Source organism: Mytilus edulis, chromosome 6 (assembly GCF_963676685.1).
Source record: "Mytilus edulis chromosome 6, xbMytEdul2.2, whole genome shotgun sequence".
Classification (NCBI taxonomy): Eukaryota; Metazoa; Mollusca; class Bivalvia; order Mytilida; family Mytilidae; genus Mytilus; species Mytilus edulis.
The window spans coordinates 12847652-12873569 of NC_092349.1; the positions used below are offsets into that span (position 1 = coordinate 12847652).

General features: G+C 32.3%; 1 protein-coding gene and 1 long non-coding RNA gene across 2 annotated transcripts; one reads left to right on the forward strand and one right to left on the reverse strand.

Annotated features, from left to right (window-relative positions):
* Positions 1 to 7314: 7314 nt before the first annotated feature.
* On the forward strand, positions 7315 to 9475 carry LOC139527151 (uncharacterized). The gene is made up of 2 exons (XR_011665284.1): positions 7315 to 7800; positions 9021 to 9475. It is a non-coding gene; the product is annotated as an uncharacterized lncRNA (long non-coding RNA).
* A 1811-nt stretch (positions 9476 to 11286) lies between these two features.
* Positions 11287 to 23286, reverse strand: LOC139527152 (U8 snoRNA-decapping enzyme-like). Its single transcript, XM_071322443.1, has 4 exons — positions 23261 to 23286; positions 15644 to 15852; positions 14689 to 14955; positions 11287 to 13721 (listed from the first exon to the last, which is right to left on the reverse strand). Exons 2-4 carry the CDS (start codon positions 15845 to 15847, stop codon positions 13494 to 13496), a joined length of 699 nt encoding a protein of 232 aa, XP_071178544.1. The 5' UTR covers positions 15848 to 15852; positions 23261 to 23286; the 3' UTR covers positions 11287 to 13493.
* Positions 23287 to 25918: the final 2632 nt, after the last annotated feature.

The window sequence follows — 25918 nt, forward strand, 5'->3', positions numbered from 1 at the left end:
TCAATAGTTTTGGTTCTTAAATTGAACACTTGGACCCTCGTATATAAGAATACAAAGATGTGGTATGACTGCAAATGAGAAAACTCTAATCTAAATTCAACAAATAAAGATAGTCGGTAGGATAATTTCGTTACATAGTGTGCTAGTGACATAATACGATATATATGGGGTCAGTAAACTCCATATGGGGTTCGATCTTCGTTCGCTCTCACCCCATATGAAATTTACTGACCCGGTATATATCGTATTAGGTCATTAATGTAACTTATTATACCCCCGTTTAAGCATGCGTTCTCAATGTAAAATGCTTTGTTCTAAAAGTTTTGAATGTCAGGCATTCTGTTTTATAATCCTGCCCCTACTACAGATAATATATCAGTTTCAATGATAATTTCCTGATTAAATTTATCAGCTAGCCAATGTTTTAGGCATATTGCGATTAACAAAATCCTTTGTTCTGTGCATTCCATCATTGTTATCAATTATTAGTCTTTATTCAGTTAGCATTTATTTGTAATTTGTACATAATTTATCTTTGTCTCAAATAAAAATATCTTGACATAATAAAAGTCTTATCTTGTCATTTGCAAGTACTGCGGTGAATTTTTAACCTATCAATGTATTTTATGTAAGGAAATAACCCACGCCGCAAATATAGCAAGAAACTTTTCATCTCGGTTTTTTTTTCCTATTAAGAAGATTTGGTACCATGTCATCTCAAATTGCCAATACATTTTCGAGGATCACCTTAACAAAATAGTGCTTAATGGCTCAGAAAACATTTCCTGCACATTTAGGAAATATTTAGTTTACATACTATTTGGTTATACAAAACGTTTTTCAAAATAAATTACTACTTCGTCTGCAGGACATTTACATCAGAAATTAGTGCGGTTATTTTTTCAGATTTATATAGTTTTGAACATGTTGAAGTATGATCTGTTACTATTGAAATATATTAATAAAGTCAGAGAAATTTCGATGCAAGAAATAAAATAATAAAATTGAGAATGGGAATTGGGAATGTGTCAAAGAGACAACAACCCGTCCATAGAACAGATAACAGCAGAAGTTTACCAATAGGTCTTCAATGCAGCGAGAAACACCCGCACCCGGAGGCGTCCTTCAGCTGGCCCCTAAACAAATATATGATAACGGACGTCATACTTAACTCCAAATTATACACAAGAAACTAAAACTAAAAATCATACAAGACTTACAAAGACCAGAGGCTTCTGACTTGGGACAGGCGCAAAAATGCAGCGAGGTTAAACATATTATTTTGAGATCTAAACCCTCCCACTATACCTCTAGCCAATGTAGAAAAGTAAACGCATAACAATACGCACAGTAAAACTCAGTTCAAGAGAAATCCGAGTCCGATGTCAGAAGAGGTAACAAAAGAAAATAAACAAAAACTTATTTTTATTTTCCTTTCATGGGAGATATTTGTTGTTGAAAATGTGTTGATCGTTTAACTTCTAATCGGCATTATTTTTTTAAATACTTTAATTTTCATGACGAAGAAGCAATTTAAGCTAGTGAATCAAGCGATTAAATACTGTGGATTATTTTGTTTTGTCATGACTTCTTTTGTTCGTGGCTTGAGAGACAATTGTATTTCAATTGTTTTTAATTTCGTTGATTAACCAAATTCTACATACAAGCCTATATCAAATATGCCTCTCACAATAAACCATCGCAAATTACATCCCATACATTAAAGTCGGCTATAAAAGGCCCCGAAAAGCCAAATATAAACAATTCAAACGAGAAAACTAACGGCCTAATGTATGTACAAAAAAATAACGAAAAACAGATATGTAACACATCAACAAACGACAACCACTCAATTACAGGCTTCGGACTTGGGACAGGTACAAACATACAGGGTGTGGCAAGGTCAAACATGTTAGCGGGATCCCAATCCTCCCCACAGCTTGGACAGTGGTGTAACAGTACAACATAAGAACGAACTATAAAATCAATTTAAAAAGGCTTAACTCACAAATGGATACAAATAGAAATACATAAAAAAAAACAGAGTGGACGTGCCCAGATACTTGCATATACCTTCAACAAGTGTTCTCATTGGCAATCATATCATATCTTCTTTTCCATAGCGTCGTTGAACATGGAATTAGTGAATCAAGAAAATCAAAAAAATCAAAACAAATTGGTGTCCAACAAAAAAAAATCATAGGTATTCTATGGACTTTCCTATTTGCATTTTTGTTTGGGTCGGTTTTGTTTTTTTAACTTTTTTTACCTTGCGTACATCATTAGCCGAAAACTTTAAACATGTTAAAACTGCATGTTTTAATCGGCATGATCAAATTATATAAATTATATGTTATTGAATGTGGTTCACATTGTAATTAAAATTGACAGGATAGTAGTAATATAATCAAATTAAATCGAGCTAACAAACAAATTTTGTAATACATATGTATCTTGTCTATGTTAAATACAGATTTTATGTTGTGATGCCCGACTTTATCAGGGTCATATCTTTATTCTATGTTATTGAGATAGTTCGTTTTAATCAATCTAAATGTCGTTTATCAAATTGCATTTTCCATCTAGTAATTTTTTTGTTTGTTCTTCTCATATTTACTCAGAAACAAAATTTCTTTTTTTATGGTTAATTATAAATTTTAAGGGGTTAATGAGCATCTTGTATGAGATCGTTAATGTTTTATAAGGAAAAATCCTTTGTAAATTTAACACATCCTTGATTTTCAAAAGATTAATGATTTATCTACAAATTGATTAAAAAAAATGTATGATATTCACGTTCTGTTTCGTTTTTATTTAAATGTTTTACAATTCTATGTATTTATATATGATTACATACTCAAGAAATAATTTAACCTTACTATGAATGTTTCTCAACAAATACTAAAATCACTAAAGACTTAATTAATTTTGTATTTGAGAATTTAAAAACATGTCCATTTAATCATTAGTTCTTTGAGTGAGTTTTTTTGTTCTACGTTAAAAAAAATTAATTAGTTTCACTTAAGATATAAAATTTCTATTTATATTGAACGACAAGCCAATGTTAGAAGATGCATAATTACAACATCAGCTATAACAGCTGCTAAATGCAATTTTTAGACAAAAAAAGAAACAATGACAGAGGCTGCTTCTGTTTTCCTTGTGCTGGCAATGTCCGGTTTATGTAAGTATACAATTTATTATTAGATATATTGGGTTCAGGAGACTGTATATAAATAACACATAGCTGAGAGGTTGATAGAACAGATTGTTACCCCGAAAAATTGAGGCGAATCCGAAATTCATTGTGTTTTCGAGAGAAACAATCTGCTCTATTACTATCTCAGATGTATGTTATTTTATTATTATATTGAGTGTTCTTTAAATATACTGTCTTTAAATTTCAAATTGAAAGAAAAATTATGAAGTCCTTTACGTATTTCATAAAACGCATTTCCTTGAAGGGTATTATAGTTTTTTAACCATGGGATAGAGTATTTTTCTTCTTCTTTTATACTGGCACGTATGGTTGTAAATTACACAGCATTGTCAAGTGCATAACACTTTAATTTCTTGTACTAGTATTGTTGATTGTTTACTCGGTGGTTTTAATGCTTAAAGTCGCCGTCAGATATACTCCACTTATATATCAGGTATTTCTGAACAAACATGATCTAAATCTTTTGTTTGAGGTCTTTTTTTTTATCATAGTTTAAATCGCATCATGCATGTGTATTCATTTCGGATATTTTTTTCCAGTTTATACAAAAGAGGGACGAAAAATACCAAAGGGACAGTCAAACTCATAAATCGAAAATAAACTGACAACGCCACGTCTAAAAATGAAAAAGACAAACAGACAAACAATAGTACACATATTCTAGGGCTTTTATTTACTATCATGTTTTATAGGGGGTTTTGTTGCGGGAAAATATAAACAAACGATTCTTTTATCTTATACAATTTTCTCATGTTGTTCATTCGTCAAAATTCATTACGAATTCAAATTATATAGCCCACTGCATTTGTTATTGGTGAGATAAAAGAGATGTAATAAAGTCACTAAAAAGGTTTCTGTGTATGATGATATCAACTAGAAGTGGCTGTTTTTGATAGATTTTTCACAAAAAAAATTAAGTTTGTCTATGATCATACAGTATAAAATCATTAATAAAGAAACATAGGCTCTTTAACTTATAACCTTGGCTTTTAACAGTTTAAATCCCGGATGAGTCTGTTGTCGACGAAACGAGTGTCTGGCGTGCAACATTTTTACATTGTTTATTCTACAATTTTATTTCTAACGATACCACATCATTTTAGGATGTGCAGTTTAATTGTCAACTGTGTAAATATATGTCAATAAATAAAGGAAAAAAAAGGAACAAATATTGAATTGTGCACTGTTGCCTTTCAGTTGTCTAGTTATCGTTGCATTTTACTGTAATCAAAACTTACAGTAAAATGCTCCGTGTTGAAGGCCGTACATTGACCTATAATGGATTACTTTTTTAAAATTGTTGTTTGGATTGAGAGTTGTCTCATTGGCACTCACACCACATCTTCCTATATCTATTTACAAAAACAAGAAAAATCAACGATATCAATTCATGTCTTGCAATGTATACTATAGTTATAAAGAAAAGGTGTAAGGACGACTCCAGTTTAAGCTTAACAGTATTAAGATTACCTATAGTTTTTTTTAATTTTGGTGGTTTGGTTCTTAAAATGTTGGAAAATAATCTTTTAGAGCACCATTTCGTTTAAAGCATAGACAAATATGCATTTAATACTGTGATATCATTTATTTTCAGGGGTATAAATTTTCGTTGATTGATTAAAATCTGCATTTTCGAGGGTATTTGATTTCGTGGTGGTACTAGTACGCATGAAATCAACGAAAATTGGTATCCAACGAATAATGAATAATCCACAGTATTCATGAAAACATTGTCATTATTTTTTGTCATGGTATTTTTTTTTTATTAGAAACGGCACTCGACTACCACTTCTATTATGTTTCATCATAATATGGCTAAACTCACTAATTGAAATGTTGTCGGCTTAAACAGAACTGTTATCTAACATTGCTTTGTTCGACTGACGTACACAGATGTGTTTTCCTTATTAATTGCATATAATTAAATAGTTATCAAAGGTACCAGGATTATGATTGAGTACGACAGACGCGCGTTTCGTCTACATAAGACTCATCAGTGACGCTCATATCAAAATATTTATAATGTCAAACAAGTACAAATTTGAAGAGCATCGATGATCCAAAATTCCCAAAAGTTGTGCCAAATATGGCTTAGGTAATCTATGCCTGGGATAAGAAAATCCTTAGTTTTTCGAAAAATTCAAAGTTTTGTAAACAGGAAAATTATAAAAATGACCACATTATTAATATTCATGTCAACACCGAAATGTTGACTACTGGGCTGGAGATACCCTCGGGGACGAAACGTCCACCAGCAGTGGCATCGACCCAGTGGTGTAAATAGTTATCAAAGGTACCAGGATTATAATTTAGTACGCCAGACGCGCGTTTCGTCTACATAAGACTCATCAGTGACGCTCATAGTAAATATTTATAATGTCAAACAAGTACAAATTTGAAGAGCATAGATGATCCAAAATTCCCAAAAGTTGTGCCAAATATGGCTTAGGTAATCTATGCCTGGGATAAGAAAATCCTTAGTTTTTCGGAAAATTCAAAGTTTTGTAAACAGGAAACTTATGAAAATGACCACATTATTAATACTAGTATTCATGTCAACACTAAAATGTTGACTACTGGGTTAAAGGAAACGTCCAACATCAGTGACATCGACCCAGTAGTGTAAATAGTTATCAAAGGTACCAGGATTAAAATTTAGTACACCAGATCCTCGTCTACATAAGACTCATCAGTGACGCTCATATCAAAATATTTATAAAATGCGTATATATAATAATATGTATCTTCTATTTGTTATTGACAAATATCAATGTCAACTATTACTTCTCGATTATCATATATATTCCTAGTTTGTATTTCTTTTCAGTATTTGTTTTGGAATGGTTGTGTTCCAGTTCAATTGTGTCCGGTAAGATACCATATTTTTTATTTGGTGCATTGTTTTTTTAAAAGACATGAAACTTCCAAAATAGGGATTTTGGCGTAGTTGTTATGAAGATGAATTGGTTTTGATGTAAATTTGTAAAAGCATCTATATCTGTTTTCCTATGAAACACGAGAATTATAATGATTTATACACAAACTAGCAGCACAAAATTACATAATACCGTTTCAATTGACACTTTAACTACTTGTGTTTCTAACTAAATTTTTGAGAGAGTTGCAAACAGGAATCTGTAAAAAAAAATATATAAACCGATGATATCGAAATATAAACTACATAGAAAAGTCATAACAGAGCAAGGGGACAATCAAAAACAAAAAAGTCGAAGTTAAAATGACGAACGGAGATTACAATTCAAAGAAGAAGTAGTCCACATGTACAGTTGATAGACCCAAGATGGGAAAATAGGGATTCACATGTTTTCAAAAAGTAGGTAGGTTAATTCGGTTAATTTATGTTCGTGGCAACCAAACATCGATGATTAGTCTCACTCGAAGATTGTGGCTAAAATATTTAGAACATACCGCAACACAGATGTTTCAAAACGTCCAATCAAATCAAGATGGCTACTGCAAAACTGTTGATACGATGACTCAACTCTTCCAATAGGCATTATGAATATACAGGTCAGATTTGGAAAACAAAAATTATTGCTTTTGTCGTGAAAATTAGTTCCGCTCACTACACACACATTTTTTTTCTGATTCGGTTTCATCTTATTATTGTTGTAAAGGTAAATTACCATATCAGACGAAAAATCTTGTATCTGAATAACCTGTGTTATGTGTACAGTTATGCTGCTGGAGAATTCAATTAGCATAGCTCTATAATCCGATCAGCCTTACTTTTGTCTTTGTATGACGACAAAATGATATATCATCACCTTGCTTTGTTTGTTTTGATAACCTTGATTCCCCTAATATTTGTTCTCAATATATAATTACTTACCATATGTATTCAATATTTCAATTTTCTCTGTATTTGTTCTGATAACCTTAAGTTGTATGTTCTGATAACCTGATTTGTATGTTGTGATTATTTGATTTATTTGTTCTGATTACCTTAATTTGTATATCTGATAATCCTGATTTATTTGTTCTGATTACACTAACAAAATGTATTTGTATTTTCTGATAATTCTGATTTATTTTTTATGATTAACTTGATGTATTATAAACAGGACATGCCTTGGATGGAATATGGATACAAAGTTTGATGATAGGAGATAAAACCAGTAGGAATACTCCTGATATATACAACTATTACACAAGCGTATCAAACTACCATATATATCCTGCTCAAACTCAATCAATGAAATTCTCAGTTAAAACGTGTCACCATGCGAATCTCCTCTTATCTGCTGCAGTAGATCTTCAGTCTTCTGACTTGTATGAAATAAGTATTGGAGACTGGGCAAACAACCGAACCAAGCTACACAGAAAAGACAAAAATGGTAGTATGTTTACCATTCATACTCCAAGAATAGTAAGTTGCACAGCACAAATAACTTTCGTCATTAGTTGGAAATCGAATGGTAACATATTGCTGATAAAAGAAACACAAAATGGAACAGAAATCATATTTGATTGGACAGATCCGTCACCACTTGTTATAAAAGGGGTTGGCATCGCAACTGCATGGGGATCGGAAGGATTGTGGATTATTCAACACACAGGTTAGTAACATGTTTTTCTTTTAAATCAAAGTGACGTTACTATTCAGCATAGGTTTTATCCATTGGTGAAGGCGTCACAGACTCTTGTTATAAGTTTTAAAAAAAAGCCATGACAAGTTTCTGAAGAAACTCCGACTCATATGAAAATAAAAATCATTCGACAAGTAGAGGCGCGCATACATTCCCGATTTTTGTAAATGTGTGGATTGTTTGATCTTCCTATCGGCATTTGATTATATTTGAGAGGTTTGCTTGCTTAGTAGCTTATTTCGGTAATGTCACGAATAACAATTTGAATATTTGTTATAATTGAAACATTTTGTTAAAATATTTTGGAAAACTTTTGAAATTAAGAAATATATCTGCCTCGTGTAAAGATTTGAATACTTGTCCGGATTTAGGCTACACGTAAGTTCAATTTTGGTTTGATCGGCTCTTCAGCATTTGTATGCTTTTCGGTTTTTCAAATAGTTTAACCTCGACAATCACTGAAGACAAATTTGGACCAGTATACTTTTTAGCATTAATATTATAAAGTTACTTTCAATGCTGTACGCTTCCACATCTTACCATGGTAACTTGGTATGATTAAACTAACTGATCAATTATTGTGTTAAAAATATCAGTCATTTACCGATTTATTGTTTGGTTTTCATGATTGAGTTGATAATCGTTGATAAACAATACACATTGTTAATTATCAGTATACTCACATTACAGATCATTACAAAGAATTTTTGTACGACCGTTTCTAAGTAAAAATCTTCTCAAGGACAGACATGGCTTCATTTAGAAGACATTTTTTCTCGGTAGTGACATACATGTCGTTAGTAATGACCAAAATAGTGGTTTTATTATACATGTATATATCAATACAGAGTTATTTTTGTACGGAACTCTGGTGGATATTTTTCTAATTGGCAATTCAACCAAATGTACGTGAAAAAGGTCGCTTATCAAGAGTCAATATGTTCTCTAGTTCACTGACAGACTTAAGCCAGGGGTCTAAAATAAATTTGAGTCATTTGGCTACCAGAAATGAAATAAATTGTGTTTGCTAATAGTACCTAAAAATATATCAAGATCTCATAATAGAATCTAAGTTATCATCTGAGATTAAAGTATTATAAGCAATCTTGTTTAACGATTATTTTCTTGTATAACAATATGAGTTAAAATCTGTTAGAATTATCGCTCTGAAAAAAGTGTATTTCTTTCAGCTGTGTTTACTGGGCATTACTGTTTTGTGGCTGGAACATATGGTTTTATGTCGTTACTATCCACATCAATAGAACGAAGTGAGATTGGTTGCCTATCTCAATGTTCACCAAATGATACCTGTCTGGGAGTTAACTTCAATTCAGACACAAATGAATGCCAGCTCATTTCTGCTGCACAGCCAATCATAAAGGATATTCTAGAGGACTGGGTATTGTATACAAAATGTTTACAAGGGGACATGATGTGTTTGGCCTGTCTTGAATAGGCCATGAACTTGTTTTATTCCTGTGTAAAAAATGTAAACAACACGGAATGAATTCCATGCATCCAAAGTATTACTTGTTAGATTCTAATATTTAATCCCTGATTTCTCTCATCTTGGACATCAACAACTTGTACAACACATACATGTATTAATTAATTCTGTTCATGCATTATATATAAACAAAGAAGAGTCATTATTTAAACAATGAATATAGACTTATTAATGGGTTTAATTAACATAAGCAAACTAACAGGTACCACATGTGGAGCAAGATGTGTTTACCCTTCCGAAGTACCTTGTATCCCCCCCCCCCAGTTTTTGGTGGGGCTTGTGTTGCTCAGTCTTTCGTTTTTAAAGTGAGAGGGTTAGCGCTATAGAACCAGGTTTAATCCACCATTTTCTACATTTGAAAATGCCTGTACCAAGTCAGGAATATGACAGTTTTTGTCTATTCGTTTTTGATGCGTTTTGTTATTTGATTTTGCCATGTGATTATGGACTTTCCCAATTGATCTTCCTCTAAGTTCAGTATTTTTGTTATTTTATTTTTTTCTATGTTGTGGGGTTTTTTTTGTACTCTTTGTTTTTCTGTTGTTTTTTCTTCTTTGGCCTTGTAATTGTCAGTTTAATTACGACTAATGATTTTGAATGTCCCTTTCGTATCATTCGCCTATCTCTTAAGAGCATATGGAAATTGTTATTTTTTACTGTAGATTAAAATAGCTGTTTTAGTAGTGTAACAATGTACATGATGTAATAAAGTTCAAACTAGGATACAAATCATTCAAACAAGATTCCTAAATATTGTTCACCTATTGCTTCAATCACTTGTGCAGACCTTTCATCTGTTCCATACTTACTTCGTATCACTACACTTAATGTGTATTATAGTGTACTGAGTATACGGAAAGGGAACGAGCGCTGTATGGAGATTGCTATTCCTTATACATGTAGTATCTGCGACCATACACATGAGGTTGAATGAATCATGCCAGATAGACATGTAACCCATGAGATCACTCTGTACATCAAATAAAATTGAGCATGGAAATGGTGAATTTGTCAGAGAGACAACAACCTGACCAAAGAGCTAAAAACAGCAAAATGCCACCAATGGGTCAGCAAATGTACACATGTGTGACATGTCGCTTATAGGTTGCACTTTGTAAATACAGCTGTTTCTCTAAACATGCCTCTTTTGGGGAGATCTTGAATATTCATAGAAAATTAATTTTGTTTACATACTGGTTCCCAGTTATGCTCTCTGTGTTCCATCTCACAGAGACATAACTTGGGAATGTTACCAGTTAATATACATGTGCATATTGTTTACATTGAAATATGTGGTAACCTTTCATTCGAGGTAGGGGTAGTTAAGAAAATAAGTGTTAGTTTAAACTCTGAGAAGTTCAGGGCGTATAAACGTTGAAAATATGCTGCACAGCCCTATATTTAGACTCTTGAAAAAAATTGAGGTGCATATGAACTTTCAATTCTAGGATAAGATTTTTTTCAAAACTTTATAGTGAAAGTGGTACAGTTTTAGCCGTAAAAGGAGTTCCTATGTAAAATTGCATTGTCAATATTTACAGAAATGCAACATTTAGTATTTGAGAAGTAGACTTAACCATTAAAGCTTAACATTGATTAACGAACCATGAACATGAGGTCAAGGTCAGATGAACCCTGTTAGACAGACATTTACACCTTACAAATACTCCTTATATCAAATATATTTTCCAACTGCTTACAGTATATGATAAAATTAAAACACTGTAGAATTTTAGAATTGACCAATGAACCACGAAAATGAGAGACAAAGAACTACCTGATATGAAAGTAATTTTGAGTTTCAGAAATTTTTAATGACAAATTACTATTGACCACACATGATAAAGTGATTAAGAAATGAAAATGGATAATTTTGACGTAACGTGAAATCACATGTGAATGCATTATTGCATCGAGGAGTCATCTTGGTCATGAAATAAAAACAGAAATATACCAGTTTTCTTTAATGTGTATCCTTTAAGAACACAAATCTAATAAGTAATAAATTATGCAACATAAATAGTCTGATTGTCAAAATCTTAAAATATAAACCTATAATGGTTTACTTTTATAAATTGTGACTTGGATGGAGTGTTGTCTCATACTCATACCACATCTTCTTATATCTACATACATGTTGATATGATACTGATTATGTTCTTCTCATATATTTTTTAATGGTATGCCTAAACCCCAAGTGGGAGGGATTAAGCTTGATTGTCATATGAAGGCATAATTTTTAATAATAAAAGATACAAAAAACAATTGTCACTTTTGACCCTAAAAAATCAGAAATGGAATTTTAGAAACAGCTTTAAAAAGCACAAAAGTCAAATCACAAACTGAAACTGATTCAAAAATAATTGCTAAAAATATATACACTCACAATAAATTTGTTAACACCACTGCTTTATTTACTCATCAAGTTTTTGTAAATTTCAGTTTTCACTTCATAAAAGTCTCTTTTGCATATACTGTTTTAACCTCTAACTTATTAAGACAATTTATACATATATGATCATGCTCTTTTAGCATCCCAAAGCTTTTGAAAAATCATTATAAACAATGTATTATTTTTATTTTCATAAACTTATATATGAAGATATAAATATACAAGTACTTTTTAAATTTTAGCTCTATCAGCTACTATTATTCTAAGCCTTATTTTTTCTTCTTCAAAAGCCTTCATAAATCATGAATTTAGTCTTAGATAAATATATTTATTATATACTTAGCAGTAAATACAGATAAATTGTATGTGTAATACAGTCAATGGAAAGCGTGCTGTATCAGCCACCTGTGATGATATCGATATCAGCACGGTTACAAAAGCTTTATCACACCTTTAATCTGTATGACGTCATGTCATTGATTGCAGTCACTGTTGCAAAGGTTTTCAAATCCCTAATCTGTATGACGTCATGTCAAACCTATAATCTGTATGATGTCATTTTAAACCTCCTTATCTGTATGACGTCATGTCACATAAAAAAACATCTACATGAGGTATATGTATATAATAAAGTGTATATGATATGGCTTTTTCAATATCACACACCGTACCAACCCTCAACCAGAGCTCTTGGGATTATATTGGTGTCTCGGGTTGATACGAATGCGATATTGAAAAAGCCATATGATATTCTCTATGAACTTCACATTTTTGGCAGAATGGCCACCATTACTTGGAATACCTTCTAGTATGGAGCATTTATAATCACAAGAATGGAGAACTGAACATGGTAAAACTATTCCAAATAAACAATTCAAAAATATTTATCCTTATACAAATAACAAAACCAGCAATATATCATGTATATTTAAAAAGTATAGCAAGTTAACTATATTTCAAATTATATCATTGAAGGGAGACATTTTGAAATTTTTCTCAAATTGTCTCCCATTGGTCCAAATTTTCATACAGAAGATAACAATTAATTACTAAAACTCATAAAAAAAATATACAATAAATTATTCTGCAAAAACAACCCACAAAAAATATAGAATATACATTCTACATTGCTTTTTCTTGGATACTTGATAAAAAGATATTGAAAAATAATTACCCACAAATTTGCTTATAAAATTGCACTGTCATTGATCATGTAATACTATAAATTCAGCGATGTTTTATTATTGCCAAAAATGTGTTATAATAGGAATTATTTAAAATTTGAAATTTATTATATAAATTAAACTGTTTTTTTTTTCAATATCAGGAAAATTAAAATCGCATTTAAGTCTAAAATGACATAATTGTAATAATAAATGCATGCAATTATTTCTGAATTGACAGTAGTTTCATAAACCCAATAAAAAATTATAGTTAACTTATGTACTAACAACATCAACTATCATTGAGGGGAGACAATTTGATTTTTTTTTCTAAAATTGTCTCCCTTTGGTCCAAATTTAGTAGATAACTATTCATTATCAAAGCACACAAACAAAACAATAATATAAAATAAGTTATTCCATAAAAAGAACCCACAATTAAATATAGAATACACATTCTACATTGCTTTTTCTTGGATACTGGAAAAAAATGATAGAAAAATAATAACCTGCAATTTAATTAAAAAATTGCACTCTCATTGGTCCATAATTGTTTTTTAACCCCAATAAAATGTAATAGTTCTCTAATGTACTAATAACATCAACTATCAGTATTAGTAAGTCCACATGTTTGTCTGTTTGTTTTCATGAATGTTTTCCAAGAATCCACTGCCTTCTCAATTTCATCTTGTTCTAAAATTTTAAAATGTTGTAATCCAATCAGAAGCTCTTGTCTTGAATTTCCTGCATAGCTATTGGACAGAAATGCTGGAAGTCCTCTGTACCTATCTCCCATTGTATAGAGGGGAGGACGAATCATTCCTAATGTCTGAAAAATAAATTCTCAAGTGTTTATGTTTTATCCAATAAGTTTTGCAATGGTTCCTTTTAATTAATCAAATAGTTTTACATAATTATAATAATAACGAGATGCAGTATGACTGACAGTGAGACAAATATCCTACAAATGTTTCATACCTTTAAACCTCTTACTCACAATTTAAGCAGGAAGTGCCTTCCCTTTTCAGACACCTGATTTCACCCTTGGCTTTGGTATCTAAAGTGTTCATTTTGCTTAATCTTTTTGTTGTTTTTTCTTTGACTCACTATATTAAAGCCTTTTTGTTGCTAAGAGAGTTAAAAGCAAACACTAATCAATAAACCAATATGACTTACTGTGGATTCATTTATTTTCGTGGGTATCAATTTTCGTGGATTGACAAAAAGTTGCATTTTCGTGGATATTTGATTTCGTTGTTATGCCAATATCTGCATACAAAGCATATAAAAAATTTACGTTTCGTTGAACATTTAAATTCGTGGTTATCATGTACCCATGAAATCCACGAAAATTGGTACCCAACGAATATTAATGAATCCACAGTATGTTCTTATTTATAATTATCCTTATTATATAGTTTGATATCATCGCCTTTCAAAACACTTGTGTTCTCATGAAAATAAAAACATTTAAATGTATTGAGTAGCCATCAGCCTAACCAGTTCAACTTTCAACTGAAGTGATTTTTAAAATACAATGTACAATAAAAAAAAAGTTCTATATACATGTGTATGTTCTGTGTGAGCCAAGGCTAAGTGTTGAAGACCATACTTTGACCTATAATGGTTTACTTTTACAAATTGTGACTTGGATGGAGAGTTGTCTCATTGGTACTCATACCACATCTTTTTATATCTTTGAGATATAAGTAAAATAATTCTACGTTGTACATGTTCATTTTTTGCTAAAAAATATGCAAAAATTAAAAATTAAACAAATTTCACTCAATGCTTACCTCATTTCCATAATCAGGGGCAGATAAAGTTTTCATTTCAATCTCACTAAAATCATTTACAGTAACTTCTTTTCCATAAAAATGCAAAACTAAGTTTTTCCTTTTGTTCACAAAAGACACAACTTGATCACTGTCTTGGAGTTTGTGTTTACAAAGGTCAAGGCCAATTTCCTCCTCTAGTTCCCTGTTTACTCCATCCAATGGATTTTCACCTGGATCCACCAATCCACCTGGAAACCCAATTAAACCATCAAATCTCATCTGCATCTGAAAATCAAATGAAAATAGATGTTAAATGTATTATTTTAAGAAATTGATATATATACCAAACTGTAAATTGAAAAAATTGAATAACTGCCTTTAATTTCAAGCATGAAATAATCGAACTTACCAGGTTTTTAGTACATTTTACTACTTTAAAATAATGCACACTAATTGCTAGTTTTAGCAACTGGTTTTTACAGTTTGATCTTATGTTGTGTTGTTACACCAATTTTAACTCTTGTGGATAGATATCACATTGGCAATCATACCACATCTGCATGTTTTATATAGGTGTACTGATTTTCAGGTTGATGCTACAACAAATTTCATAAAAACTAAATCTTTAACCTACATGAACCTTAAACATGTTAAACAAAAGCTTTTCCTAGACATGCTGACTGGAAACATAATGCTGTTCAACTATTGCAGGTGGCCTGGGGGATAATACCTACATTTGTAGGGATAACAGTTAATTTTTTACTTAACGCTGAATTATAAATGGAATGCAGAACTGATGAGAGACATCAGTAATACAGTCGTGACAATTGAATGTGAGGGGCGTATACAATGTATACATTTGACCATATCAAATGTAATATCATAAAAATTTACTTTTGTTTTTAATCATGTTCTTGATGTTCATAGTTTCCAAAACAAGACATAAATGTATTCTTAAATATATTGTACTTACCATTATAGCTGCTCTAGATTTGTATAAATCCCACAATACAGTATCATTCCTAGCAAATAGCATGGCATGAGAGGCATGTTTGAATGATGAATAGAGTTCTCCTTTTGAATCTTCATAAGAAATTATATCAAAGTCCTCCTTTATATCACCTACTCGTCCATAATGTTCATACTGGGCTAAATTGCCCCATCCTATATCTGTCATACTATCTATCAAAAAATTAAAAAAAGAACAAGTAATTATAACAAGCCTTAAATTAAACAATGAATTGTACTTTTTCGATTCAGAATCTACTGCAAACTGGCCATTATTTTCAAAAGCCTCTACAAAAACATTACAACACACTAAGGAATTCTTAACAATTCTTAACAATTGAAATTTATACTGTGAGGGACACTTTATTAATTTACATCAGATTATTTGACAAGCTCATGATCATCTGCAATCTTCGGAGGTAAACTTGATGCTTAACATGTTTAATGAAATGGCACCTAGACTAAAATACACACAAAATGCTGATACATATATACCGTGCAGTCCAGTGTATCTGTGCACCAAAGACTTATGACTTCACTTTATTAAAATGATAAAACCAATTGTCGTATAATAATATTGTGTGAAATAATTCATTCCCTACTTTTATTTCATAAAATTTTCTGTATGTACGGTTTCACCATTAAGGTTTTGTGTAATGTGTGTCCAAAGTTTGGAAACCCTTGTTGTGAGAGTTCTTTAAATGTCTGGTGATTTTGTGCATGACTTTTAACATGTTTAAAAAAAGTTTATTTTGAAGAAAAGAAAGAAAGATGGATGGATGGATGGCTGTTTCACATCCAGTGGCAAATTTATATGCATATTCAGGACAAGAACATGTTAATGTTATATGAATATTTACCCTGCTTTTTACTAGACCGACTCACTCAGTCAGATATTTTACATACGTGCTACGTCACAAGATAACAGTCCACAGGAAGACATGTCACCTTACCCAGACACCTTCTACCTCACAAGATAACAGTCCACAGGAAGACATGTCACCTTACCCAGACATCTTCTACCTCACAAGATAACAGTCCACAGGAAGACATGTCACCTTACCCAGACACCTTCTACTTCACAAGATAACAGTCCACAGGAAGACATGTCACCTTACCCAGACACCCTCTACCTCACAAGATAACAGTCCACAGGAAGACATGTCACCTTACCCAGACACATTCTACCTCACAAGATAACAGTTCACAGGAAGACATGTCACCCTACCCAGACACCTTCTACCTCACAAGATAACAGTCCACAGGAAGACATGTCACCTTACCCAGACACCTTCTACCTCCCAAGATAACAGTCCACAGGAAGACATCTCACCTTACCCATGCAGACACCTTCTACGTCACAAGATAACAGTCCACAGGAAGACATGTCACCTTACCCAGACACCTTCTACCTCACAAGATAACAGTCCACAGGAAGACATGTCACCTTACCCAGACACCTTCTACCTCACAAGATAACAGTCCACAGGACGACATGTCACCTTACCAATACACCTTATTCTGACTCCTAGCCAACCAGTTTTCGCTCTAATTCCTTAAAGCGTGCTTGGCGGAGAAGCAACAAATACCAATTTTAAAGTCTTAATTGGACCCAGACGAGGTTCAAACTCACGACCTCTCTCACTCTAGGCGAACATGCCACCAATAGACCACCGATGCGGGAGAAAAAAAAGATTTTATAGTAAACCAGGTGCTCCGCAGGGCGCAGCTTTATACGACCGCAGAGGTCGAACCCTGAACAGTTGGGGCAAGTATGGACAAAACATTCAAGCATGATACAGCTCTGAATTTGGATTGTGATCAAATTTTTGACATTACATGGGTTTTTTTTACACAAAACAAATGCCAAGATTTTACAAATCAATTAAAGATTTCTTCTTCAAACTTTTTAAATCTAAAATTAAATAGTTGACACAGCATAGGTTTCTGACACAGAATGAATGTGGTCTAATGAACTTAAAAGGTTTTTTTTTGCCTTTGAGCAAATCACTATGCTGTTGAATATTAATCCTCTCAAAAAAATGTTTGAAGAAATTTTCTTTTTATTTATGAAATCTGAAATGAGAAAAATTTACCCCCCCCCTTTTTTTTCACATCCCCGTTTCCCTTTTTCAAAACTGATATCAATTCAAATTTCTAATGGAGTTTGCAACAATAACTACTCATTTAAATACATCATAAAATATTAAGATGTAAAAAAACTGCTTGTTATCACTGAATGGTAAAGATTATTTAAATTTATCAGTTGGTAGTAAAAAGTGTATATACATTGTATATTGTATATAACAAAGATTTAAGTTGATTCTGGACAAAGAAAGATAACTCCAATTAAAAAAAATTCTTGCTATTGCACAATATTGTGCAATAGGATATTTCTTGCTTACTATTCTGGACAAAGAAAGATAACTCTAATTTAAAAAAAATTTGCTATTTCACAATATTGTGCAATTAGATATTTCTTGCCATTGCACAATACTGTGCAATTGAAAAGACTTGCTATTGCACAATACTTAATATAATAATTTTAGATCCTGATTTAGACCAACTTGAAAACTGGGCCCATAATCAAAAATCTAAGTACATGTTTAGATTCAGCATATCAAAGAGGCCCAAGAATTCAATTTTTGTTAAAATCAAACTTAGTTTAATTTTGGACCCTTTGGACTTTAATGTAGAATTTGAAATTTGAAAACAGGACCAAAAATGAAGAATCTACATACACAGTTAGATTTGGCATATCAAAGAACCCCAAGGATTCAATTTTTGATGAAATCAAACAAAGTTTAATTTTGGACCCTTTGGACCTTAATGTAGACCAATTTGAAAACTGGACCAAAAAACTTCAATAATCAAGAATCTAAGTACATTTTTAAATTCAACATATCAAAGAACCCAACCGATTCATTTTTTGTCAAAATCAAACTAAGTTTAATTTTGGACCCTTTGGACCTTAATGTAGACCAATTTGAAAACAGGACCAAAAGTTGAGAATCTACATATACAGTTAGATTCGGCATATCAAAGAACCCCAATTATTCAATTTTGATGAAATCAAACAAAGTTTAATTTTGGACCCTTTGGGCCCCTTTTTCCTAAACTGTTGGGACCAAAACTCCCAAAATCAATACCAACCTTCCTTTTATAGTCATAAGCCTTGTGTTTAAATTTCATAGATTTGTATTTACTTATACTAACATTATAGTGCGAAAACCAAGAAAAATGCTTATTTGGGTCCCTTTTTGGCCCCTAATTCCTAAACTGTTGGGTCCTAAACTCCCAAAATCAATACCAACCTTCCTTTTGTGGTCATAAACATTGTGTTTAAATTTCATAGATTTCTATTTACTTAACCTAAGGTTATTGTGCAAAAACCAAGAAAAATGCTTATTTGGGCCCTTTATTGGCCCCTTATTCCTAAACTATTGAAACCAAAACTCCCAAAATCAATCCCAATCTTTCTTTTGTGGTCATAAACCTTGTGTCAAAATTTCATAGATTTCTATTAACTTAAACTAAAGTTATGGTGCGAAAACCAAGAAAATGCTTATTTGGGCCCTTTTTGGCCCCTTATTCCTAAAATGTTGGGACCAAAACTCCCAAAATCAATACCAACCTTCCTTTTATGGTCATAAACCTTGTGTTAAAATTTCATAGATTTCTATTCACTTTTACTAAAGTTAGAGTGCGAAAACTAAAAGTATTCGGACGCCGGACGACGACGACGACGACGACGACGACGACGACGACGACGACGACGACGACGACGACGACGACGACGACGCAGACGCCAACGTGATAGCAATATACGACGAAAATTTTTTCAAAATTTGCGGTCGTATAAAAATGAAGAATCTACATACACAGTTAAATTTGGCATATCAAAGAACCCCAAGGATTCAATTTTTGATGAAATCAAACAAAGTTTAATTTTGGACCCTTTGGACCTTAATGTAGACCAATTTGAAAACTGGACCAAAAAAACTTCAATAATCAAGAATCTAAGTACATTTTTAGATTCAACATATCAAAGAACCCAACCGATTCATTTTTTGTCAAAATCAAACTAAGTTTAATTTTGGACCCTTTGGACCTTAATGTAGACCAATTTGAAAACGGGACCAAAAGTTGAGAATCTACATATACAGTTAGATTCGGCATATCAAAGAACCCCAATTATTCAATTTTGATGAAATCAAACAAAGTTTAATTTTGGACCCTTTGGGCCCCTTTTTCCTAAACTGTTGGGACCAAAACTCCCAAAATCAATACCAACCTTCCTTTTATGGTCATAAGCCTTGTGTTTAAATTTCATAGATTTGTATTTACTTATACTAACATTATAGTGCGAAAACCAAGAAAAATGCTTATTTGGGTCCCTTTTTGGCCCCTAATTCCTAATCTGTTGGGTCCTAAACTCCCAAAATAAATACCAACCTTCCTTTTGTGGTCATAAACATTGTGTTTAAATTTCATAGATTTCCATTTACTTAACCTAAGGTTATTGTGCAAAAACCAAGAAAAATGCTTATTTGGGCCCTTTATTGGCCCCTTATTCCTAAACTATTGAAACCAAAACTCCCAAAATCAATCCCAATCTTTCTTTTGTGGTCATATACCTTGTGTCATAATTTCATAGATTTCTATTAACTTAAACTAAAGTTATGGTGCGAAAACCAAGAAAATGCTTATTTAGGCCCTTTTTGGCCCCTTATTCCTAAAATGTTGGGACCAAAACTCCCAAAATCAATACCAACCTTCCTTTTATGGTCATAAACCTTGTGTTAAAATTTCATAGATTTCTATTCACTTTTACTAAAGTTAGAGTGCGAAAACTAAAAGTATTCGGACGCCGGACGACGACGACGACGACGACGACGACGACGACGACGACGACGACGACGACGCAGACGCCAACGTGATAGCAATATACGACGAAAATTTTTTCAAAATTTGCGGTCGTATAAAAATCTAAGTACATTTTTAAATTCAGCATATCAAAGAACCCCAAGGATTCAATTTTTGTTAAAATCAAACTAAGTTTAATTTTGGACCCTTTGGACCTTAATGTAGACCAATTTGAAAACGGGACCAAAAATTAAGAATCTACATACATAGTTAGATTCGGCATATCAAAGAACCCCAATTATTCAATTTTTGATGAAATCACACAAAGTTCAATTTTGGACCCTTTGGGCCCCTTATTCCTAAACTGTTAGGACCAAAACTCCCAAAATCAAACCCAACCTTCCTTTTATGGTCATAAACCTTGTGTTTAAATTTCATAGATTTCTATTTACTTATACTAAAGTTATGGTGCAAAAACCAAAAATAATGCTTAATAGGGCCCCTTTTTGGCCCCTAATTCATAAACTGTTGTGACCTCAACTCCAAAAATCAATCCCAACCTTCCTTTTGTGGTCATAAACCTTGTGCTAAAATTTCATTGATTTCTATTTACTTATACTAAAGTTATTGTGCGAAAACCAAGAATAATGCTTATTTGGGCCCTTTTTTGGCCCTTAATTCCTAAACTGTTGGAACCAAAACCCCCAAAATCAATCCCAACCTTCCTTTTGTGGTCATAAACCTTGTGTCAAAATTTCATAGATTTCTATTCACTTAAACTAAAGTTATAGTGCGAAAACCAAGAAAATGCTTATTTGGGCCCTTTTTGGCCCCTAATTCCTAAAATGTTGGGACCAAAACTCCCAAAATCAATACCAACCTTCCTTTTGTGGTCATAAACCTTGTGTTAAAATTTCATAGATTTCCATTCACTTTTACTAAAGTTAGAGTGCGAAAACTAAAAGTATTCGGACGCCGGACGACGACGACGACGACGCCGACGACGACGCCGACGACGACGACGACGACGACGACGACGACGCCGACGCCAACGTGACAGCAATATACGACGAAAAATTTTTCAAATTTTGCGGTCGTATAAAAATATAATTGAATTTGAACAAAGCAGACTGCCATTGATGCAGAGCAAAATTTATTTCAATCTGATTCAAATTTGAACAATCAATTATCAAACACAACACAAAACAAGAAACAGATTCTTCTCAATATTTTTATTTGATAACGTGTTATCTTTCAAATAGAAAGGCAACAAGGGTACTAGGGTGTATAAACACATTACATTCTGATGTAAATAAAAGAACACTTTAAAAGACAATTTCTACATTGTACCGTTACATTTACACCATAATTAATGTCGATAAAAAACCTCCTGATCTGAGTCCCAATCTCCTGACCAAAATTTCCAAATCTCCTGATCTGAGTTTCACAGTCCATCAATTTAGTCAAATCGATGAAAACAAATTTGACAGCTAAGCCTAATGCCTTGAACACAGAAACAAGTGCTTTTATATATTGATAGTTGACCTTCCAATGGATAGAAACAAGAACATGTGGCTAATGCCCCTTAATGCATGTTTACGGTATAAAGAGGAAATCAAGAAAAAAGTGCCTGTGAAACAAATGTATGACACTTACACATACATGACATAATACATTTGTTTCTCAACATTTGTTTCTCAACATTTCTTTCCAGAAGTAACTATTTTATCCTCCCTTTAGAATGTAACGGAGGGGGTCGGTGACGACACCTCCCGGGACGTTTAGTGGCCAGTACTTCGCCCCTATTCGACCATCGGAATACCTGATATCAGATTATGGCTGAACAACAGACAATAAATCAAATGAAAACTATATTTTATTCACAAATGTACAGTAATTGCATGAATATTAAACAAAGTCGTAAATAAACAGAGTCAGAAAACTTTCTAAACTGAAGTTCAAAAATAAAGCTACTAATTTCAAATGTAAAAATGAAAATGAAGTGTTCCCAGAGTTAGTCTTTTAAGTAAAATAAAGTAAATTTGCTTCGCGTTGTGTTTTAAGTAGTAAAATTGCACCAAAAAGGGGTGACTAACTCTGTCGAACTGCACCGAAGTGGTGGCTAACTCTAGACTCGAGTGATACTAATTTTAGTTCCGGCGAGTATTTGGAGGCCTGTGCAAGGCCGACTCCGACTGAATATCAAATGATATCCTATACTTGTCATTAATCAGGAGAACTTTAACGGAAAAGGTATTGAAGAAAAGTTAAATAAATGAATATTCTTAAAACATTATAAAAACATCAAAGTTAAATACTAAAACAGTTAAAAATTAACAATCCTTACTTTTATCTTACTATATTTAAATCAAATCAAACCTTAAAGAAACATTTAAATACTTAATAATTAATCTGTCCAAATTAAGAGGAATTAATCAGGCTTATCAAAGCATATCTATTACAAGAACACAAAAAATCATGGTTGAACCAGTTTCATAAAGTATTAGGGCCGAACTGGTAGTATGGACGAAACGACCTGTCCAAGTGGCGGAACCGGCACTGACTTTTTTAGGCCGAAACGTCTGACTTGGTCATTTGTACCAGTCCATCACTGCCAAGATGCTGATGAAGTAATTTCATTTTGTAGTTTAATATGCGTATATAATTAATTTCAAATGCCATATTGATATACTTAACACAAATTATATATATGTACTTTGTATTTGTTGGGACTGTATCCGTGTGAATGGCAGATGGCAGTTAGGTACGCTGCTGTATGCCCTAAGGTAATCGGTGCCCTCAGGTAATCGTGGCAATAGTGCCCATATGCGTAGTAATAACATGATCTAAAAATAGAATAAACTAAAAATACATCATTGTACTTTCTATTTCGACTGACAGTATATGTGCGAAAAATAGGAGAAAACAGGAACACATACAATTTTTTACAATAAGTTACGACAAATAATTCACGAAAAAAATCCAAATATTTGGTTTATTTGTGATCATTGTAACGTGAACAGATATTTCTTTAGTGAAACGTAAATGACTTAAAATAATTAAAAAGAAAACACTTTTTGAATGGCGATTTCAACTTTTATAAAAATAGTTGTCAAAAACTGGTTTCATAGAGATTTATGTAAATAAATGTATATACAATCATTTAAACTAACTATTAAAGAATAAATTAAAGTATCCATACATGCCTAAGGCAGCAAACATTTGATTTTCGGGGGGGGGGGGGGGGGGCTGGGGGAGGGGCTATGGATTTTTTTCCTTCGGCGAAAGACAATATTTTTTGGAGACAGGTCGAAAACATTTTTTTCTTTCATTTCAATTATAGCATTACATATAGTGGCAGCTGAGGGTGAAACAAACAATTTTTTTTTTCTCAGGGTCAAAAACAAATTATTTGTTTCTCAAACAATGAGAAACAAACTTAAAAAAAAACCCAACATAGCCACCCCCCTGAAAATGAAATGATATGTTCCCATTTAAATGCATTGATCTCCAAAAAAAAAAGGGTTCCTATCCCCAGATTACCCCTGGACCCGCCACGGAGCTGTTACAAAAAATATCGCTATAAACTGTCACGGCATTATTTGAATTTAAGTGTACTGCATGCATCTTGCACTGTAAGATTAGCATTAACACTAATGCAAAATTGTTAAATAATTACCACTTTCGTTGGTTTTTTCTTATCTTTGTTTGAAATGTATTTTATTTAAAGCTTCTTTGTGTACCATTCTTTGTTTATTCGAACATGTCGAAAGGGGTAGTAGATATATATACAATTAAAATAGAAGAACCTAGATAACGATATGTATGCGTTCAATAATGATACATATAAAAAAGAAGCTGTGGTATAAATCCCAATGAGACAACTGTCCACAAAAGGACACAGAAATTAACAACTGTAGGTCACCGTACGGACTTCAACAATGAGCAAAGTCCATACCGCATTGTCATCTATAAAAGGTTCAGAAATAACAATGAAGTACAATTCAAACGAGAAAACTAACGATCTTAATTATATAAAACAAATGAACAAAAACAAATATGTAGCACATATTAGTAAACAAACGACAACCACTGAATTACAGGCTCCTGACTTGGGGCAGGCACATACGTTTTTTTTTCTCATAAAAGTTGTACAAACAATCGATATGTGAAAAGTATTCCATCAATTACATCAAAGTATAAATAATCATAAATCTTTATCATTTAAGCAAAAGATTCACATCCCTAATTAACTGGGCATTTAAAAAGTCGGAATGCGAGTACATATGTTCAAACTCTTTGCGATCATTTTTTAGTAGCAATAAACAAAAGAACTATGTCAATTGGACATGCTTTGATACTATTTATGCGCTTGAATTTTTATTTGATAACATTTTTGTTCGCTTTGGAGATTCCTTATATCGTCAAGTTATTGGAATTCCAATGGGGACTAACTGTGAACCACTTATTGCGGCACTGTTTTTGTATTGTTATGAGTTACAATTTATGACTTAAATTAGCAAAGACCCATCAAAACAATATTTGATACAAAAATTTAACAATACTTTTAGATATTTGGATGATATATTGGCTCTCAATAATAACAACTTCCGTATGTAAACTAAAGAAATTTATCCTGTAGAACTTACTTTAAATAAAGCTAATGATAACGATGACCACTGCCCTTTCCTCGATCTTGATATCTATATCATAAACGGGAAGCTTAATACAAAAATTGTTGATAAGAGAGATGATTTTTCATTTCCTATTGTTAATTATTCATTTGTAGATGGTGACGTTCCCTTGTCATCATCTTATGGTGTTTATATATCTCAACTTGTACGATTCTCTCGTGTATGTAACAACGTATTAGATTTTAGCGAGAGAAATTTATGTATTACTAAAAAATTATTACACCAGGGTTTTCGATATCACAAACTGGTCAAAACATTTACTAAATTTTATCATCGGTATAAGGAAATAGTTCGTAAATATAACTCAACATGCAGACATCTATTACGTTCAGGTATTTCACATCCAATTTTTTATGGAAATATTCTATATAAAGAACAAAAATGTCAGTATTCTTCTCAGAAACTAACAAAACCTTTAAATAGACTTATTAAAAAGGGATATAGTTACGATACTGTTGTCAGGTCATTAAAGAGTGCATATTTTGGCTTTAATATTGATTCACTGATAGAGTCTTTGAATCGGAACTAAACACATCTATTTCTAAAAAACAGTTGTTGGCATGACACGGGTTATGTTCTTCTCATATATTTTATGATAGTATGATACTAAACCCCTAACGGGAGGGATTGTGCCTGATATTCATATGATGAACACATAATCTTTCAATCAGTTTAATTGA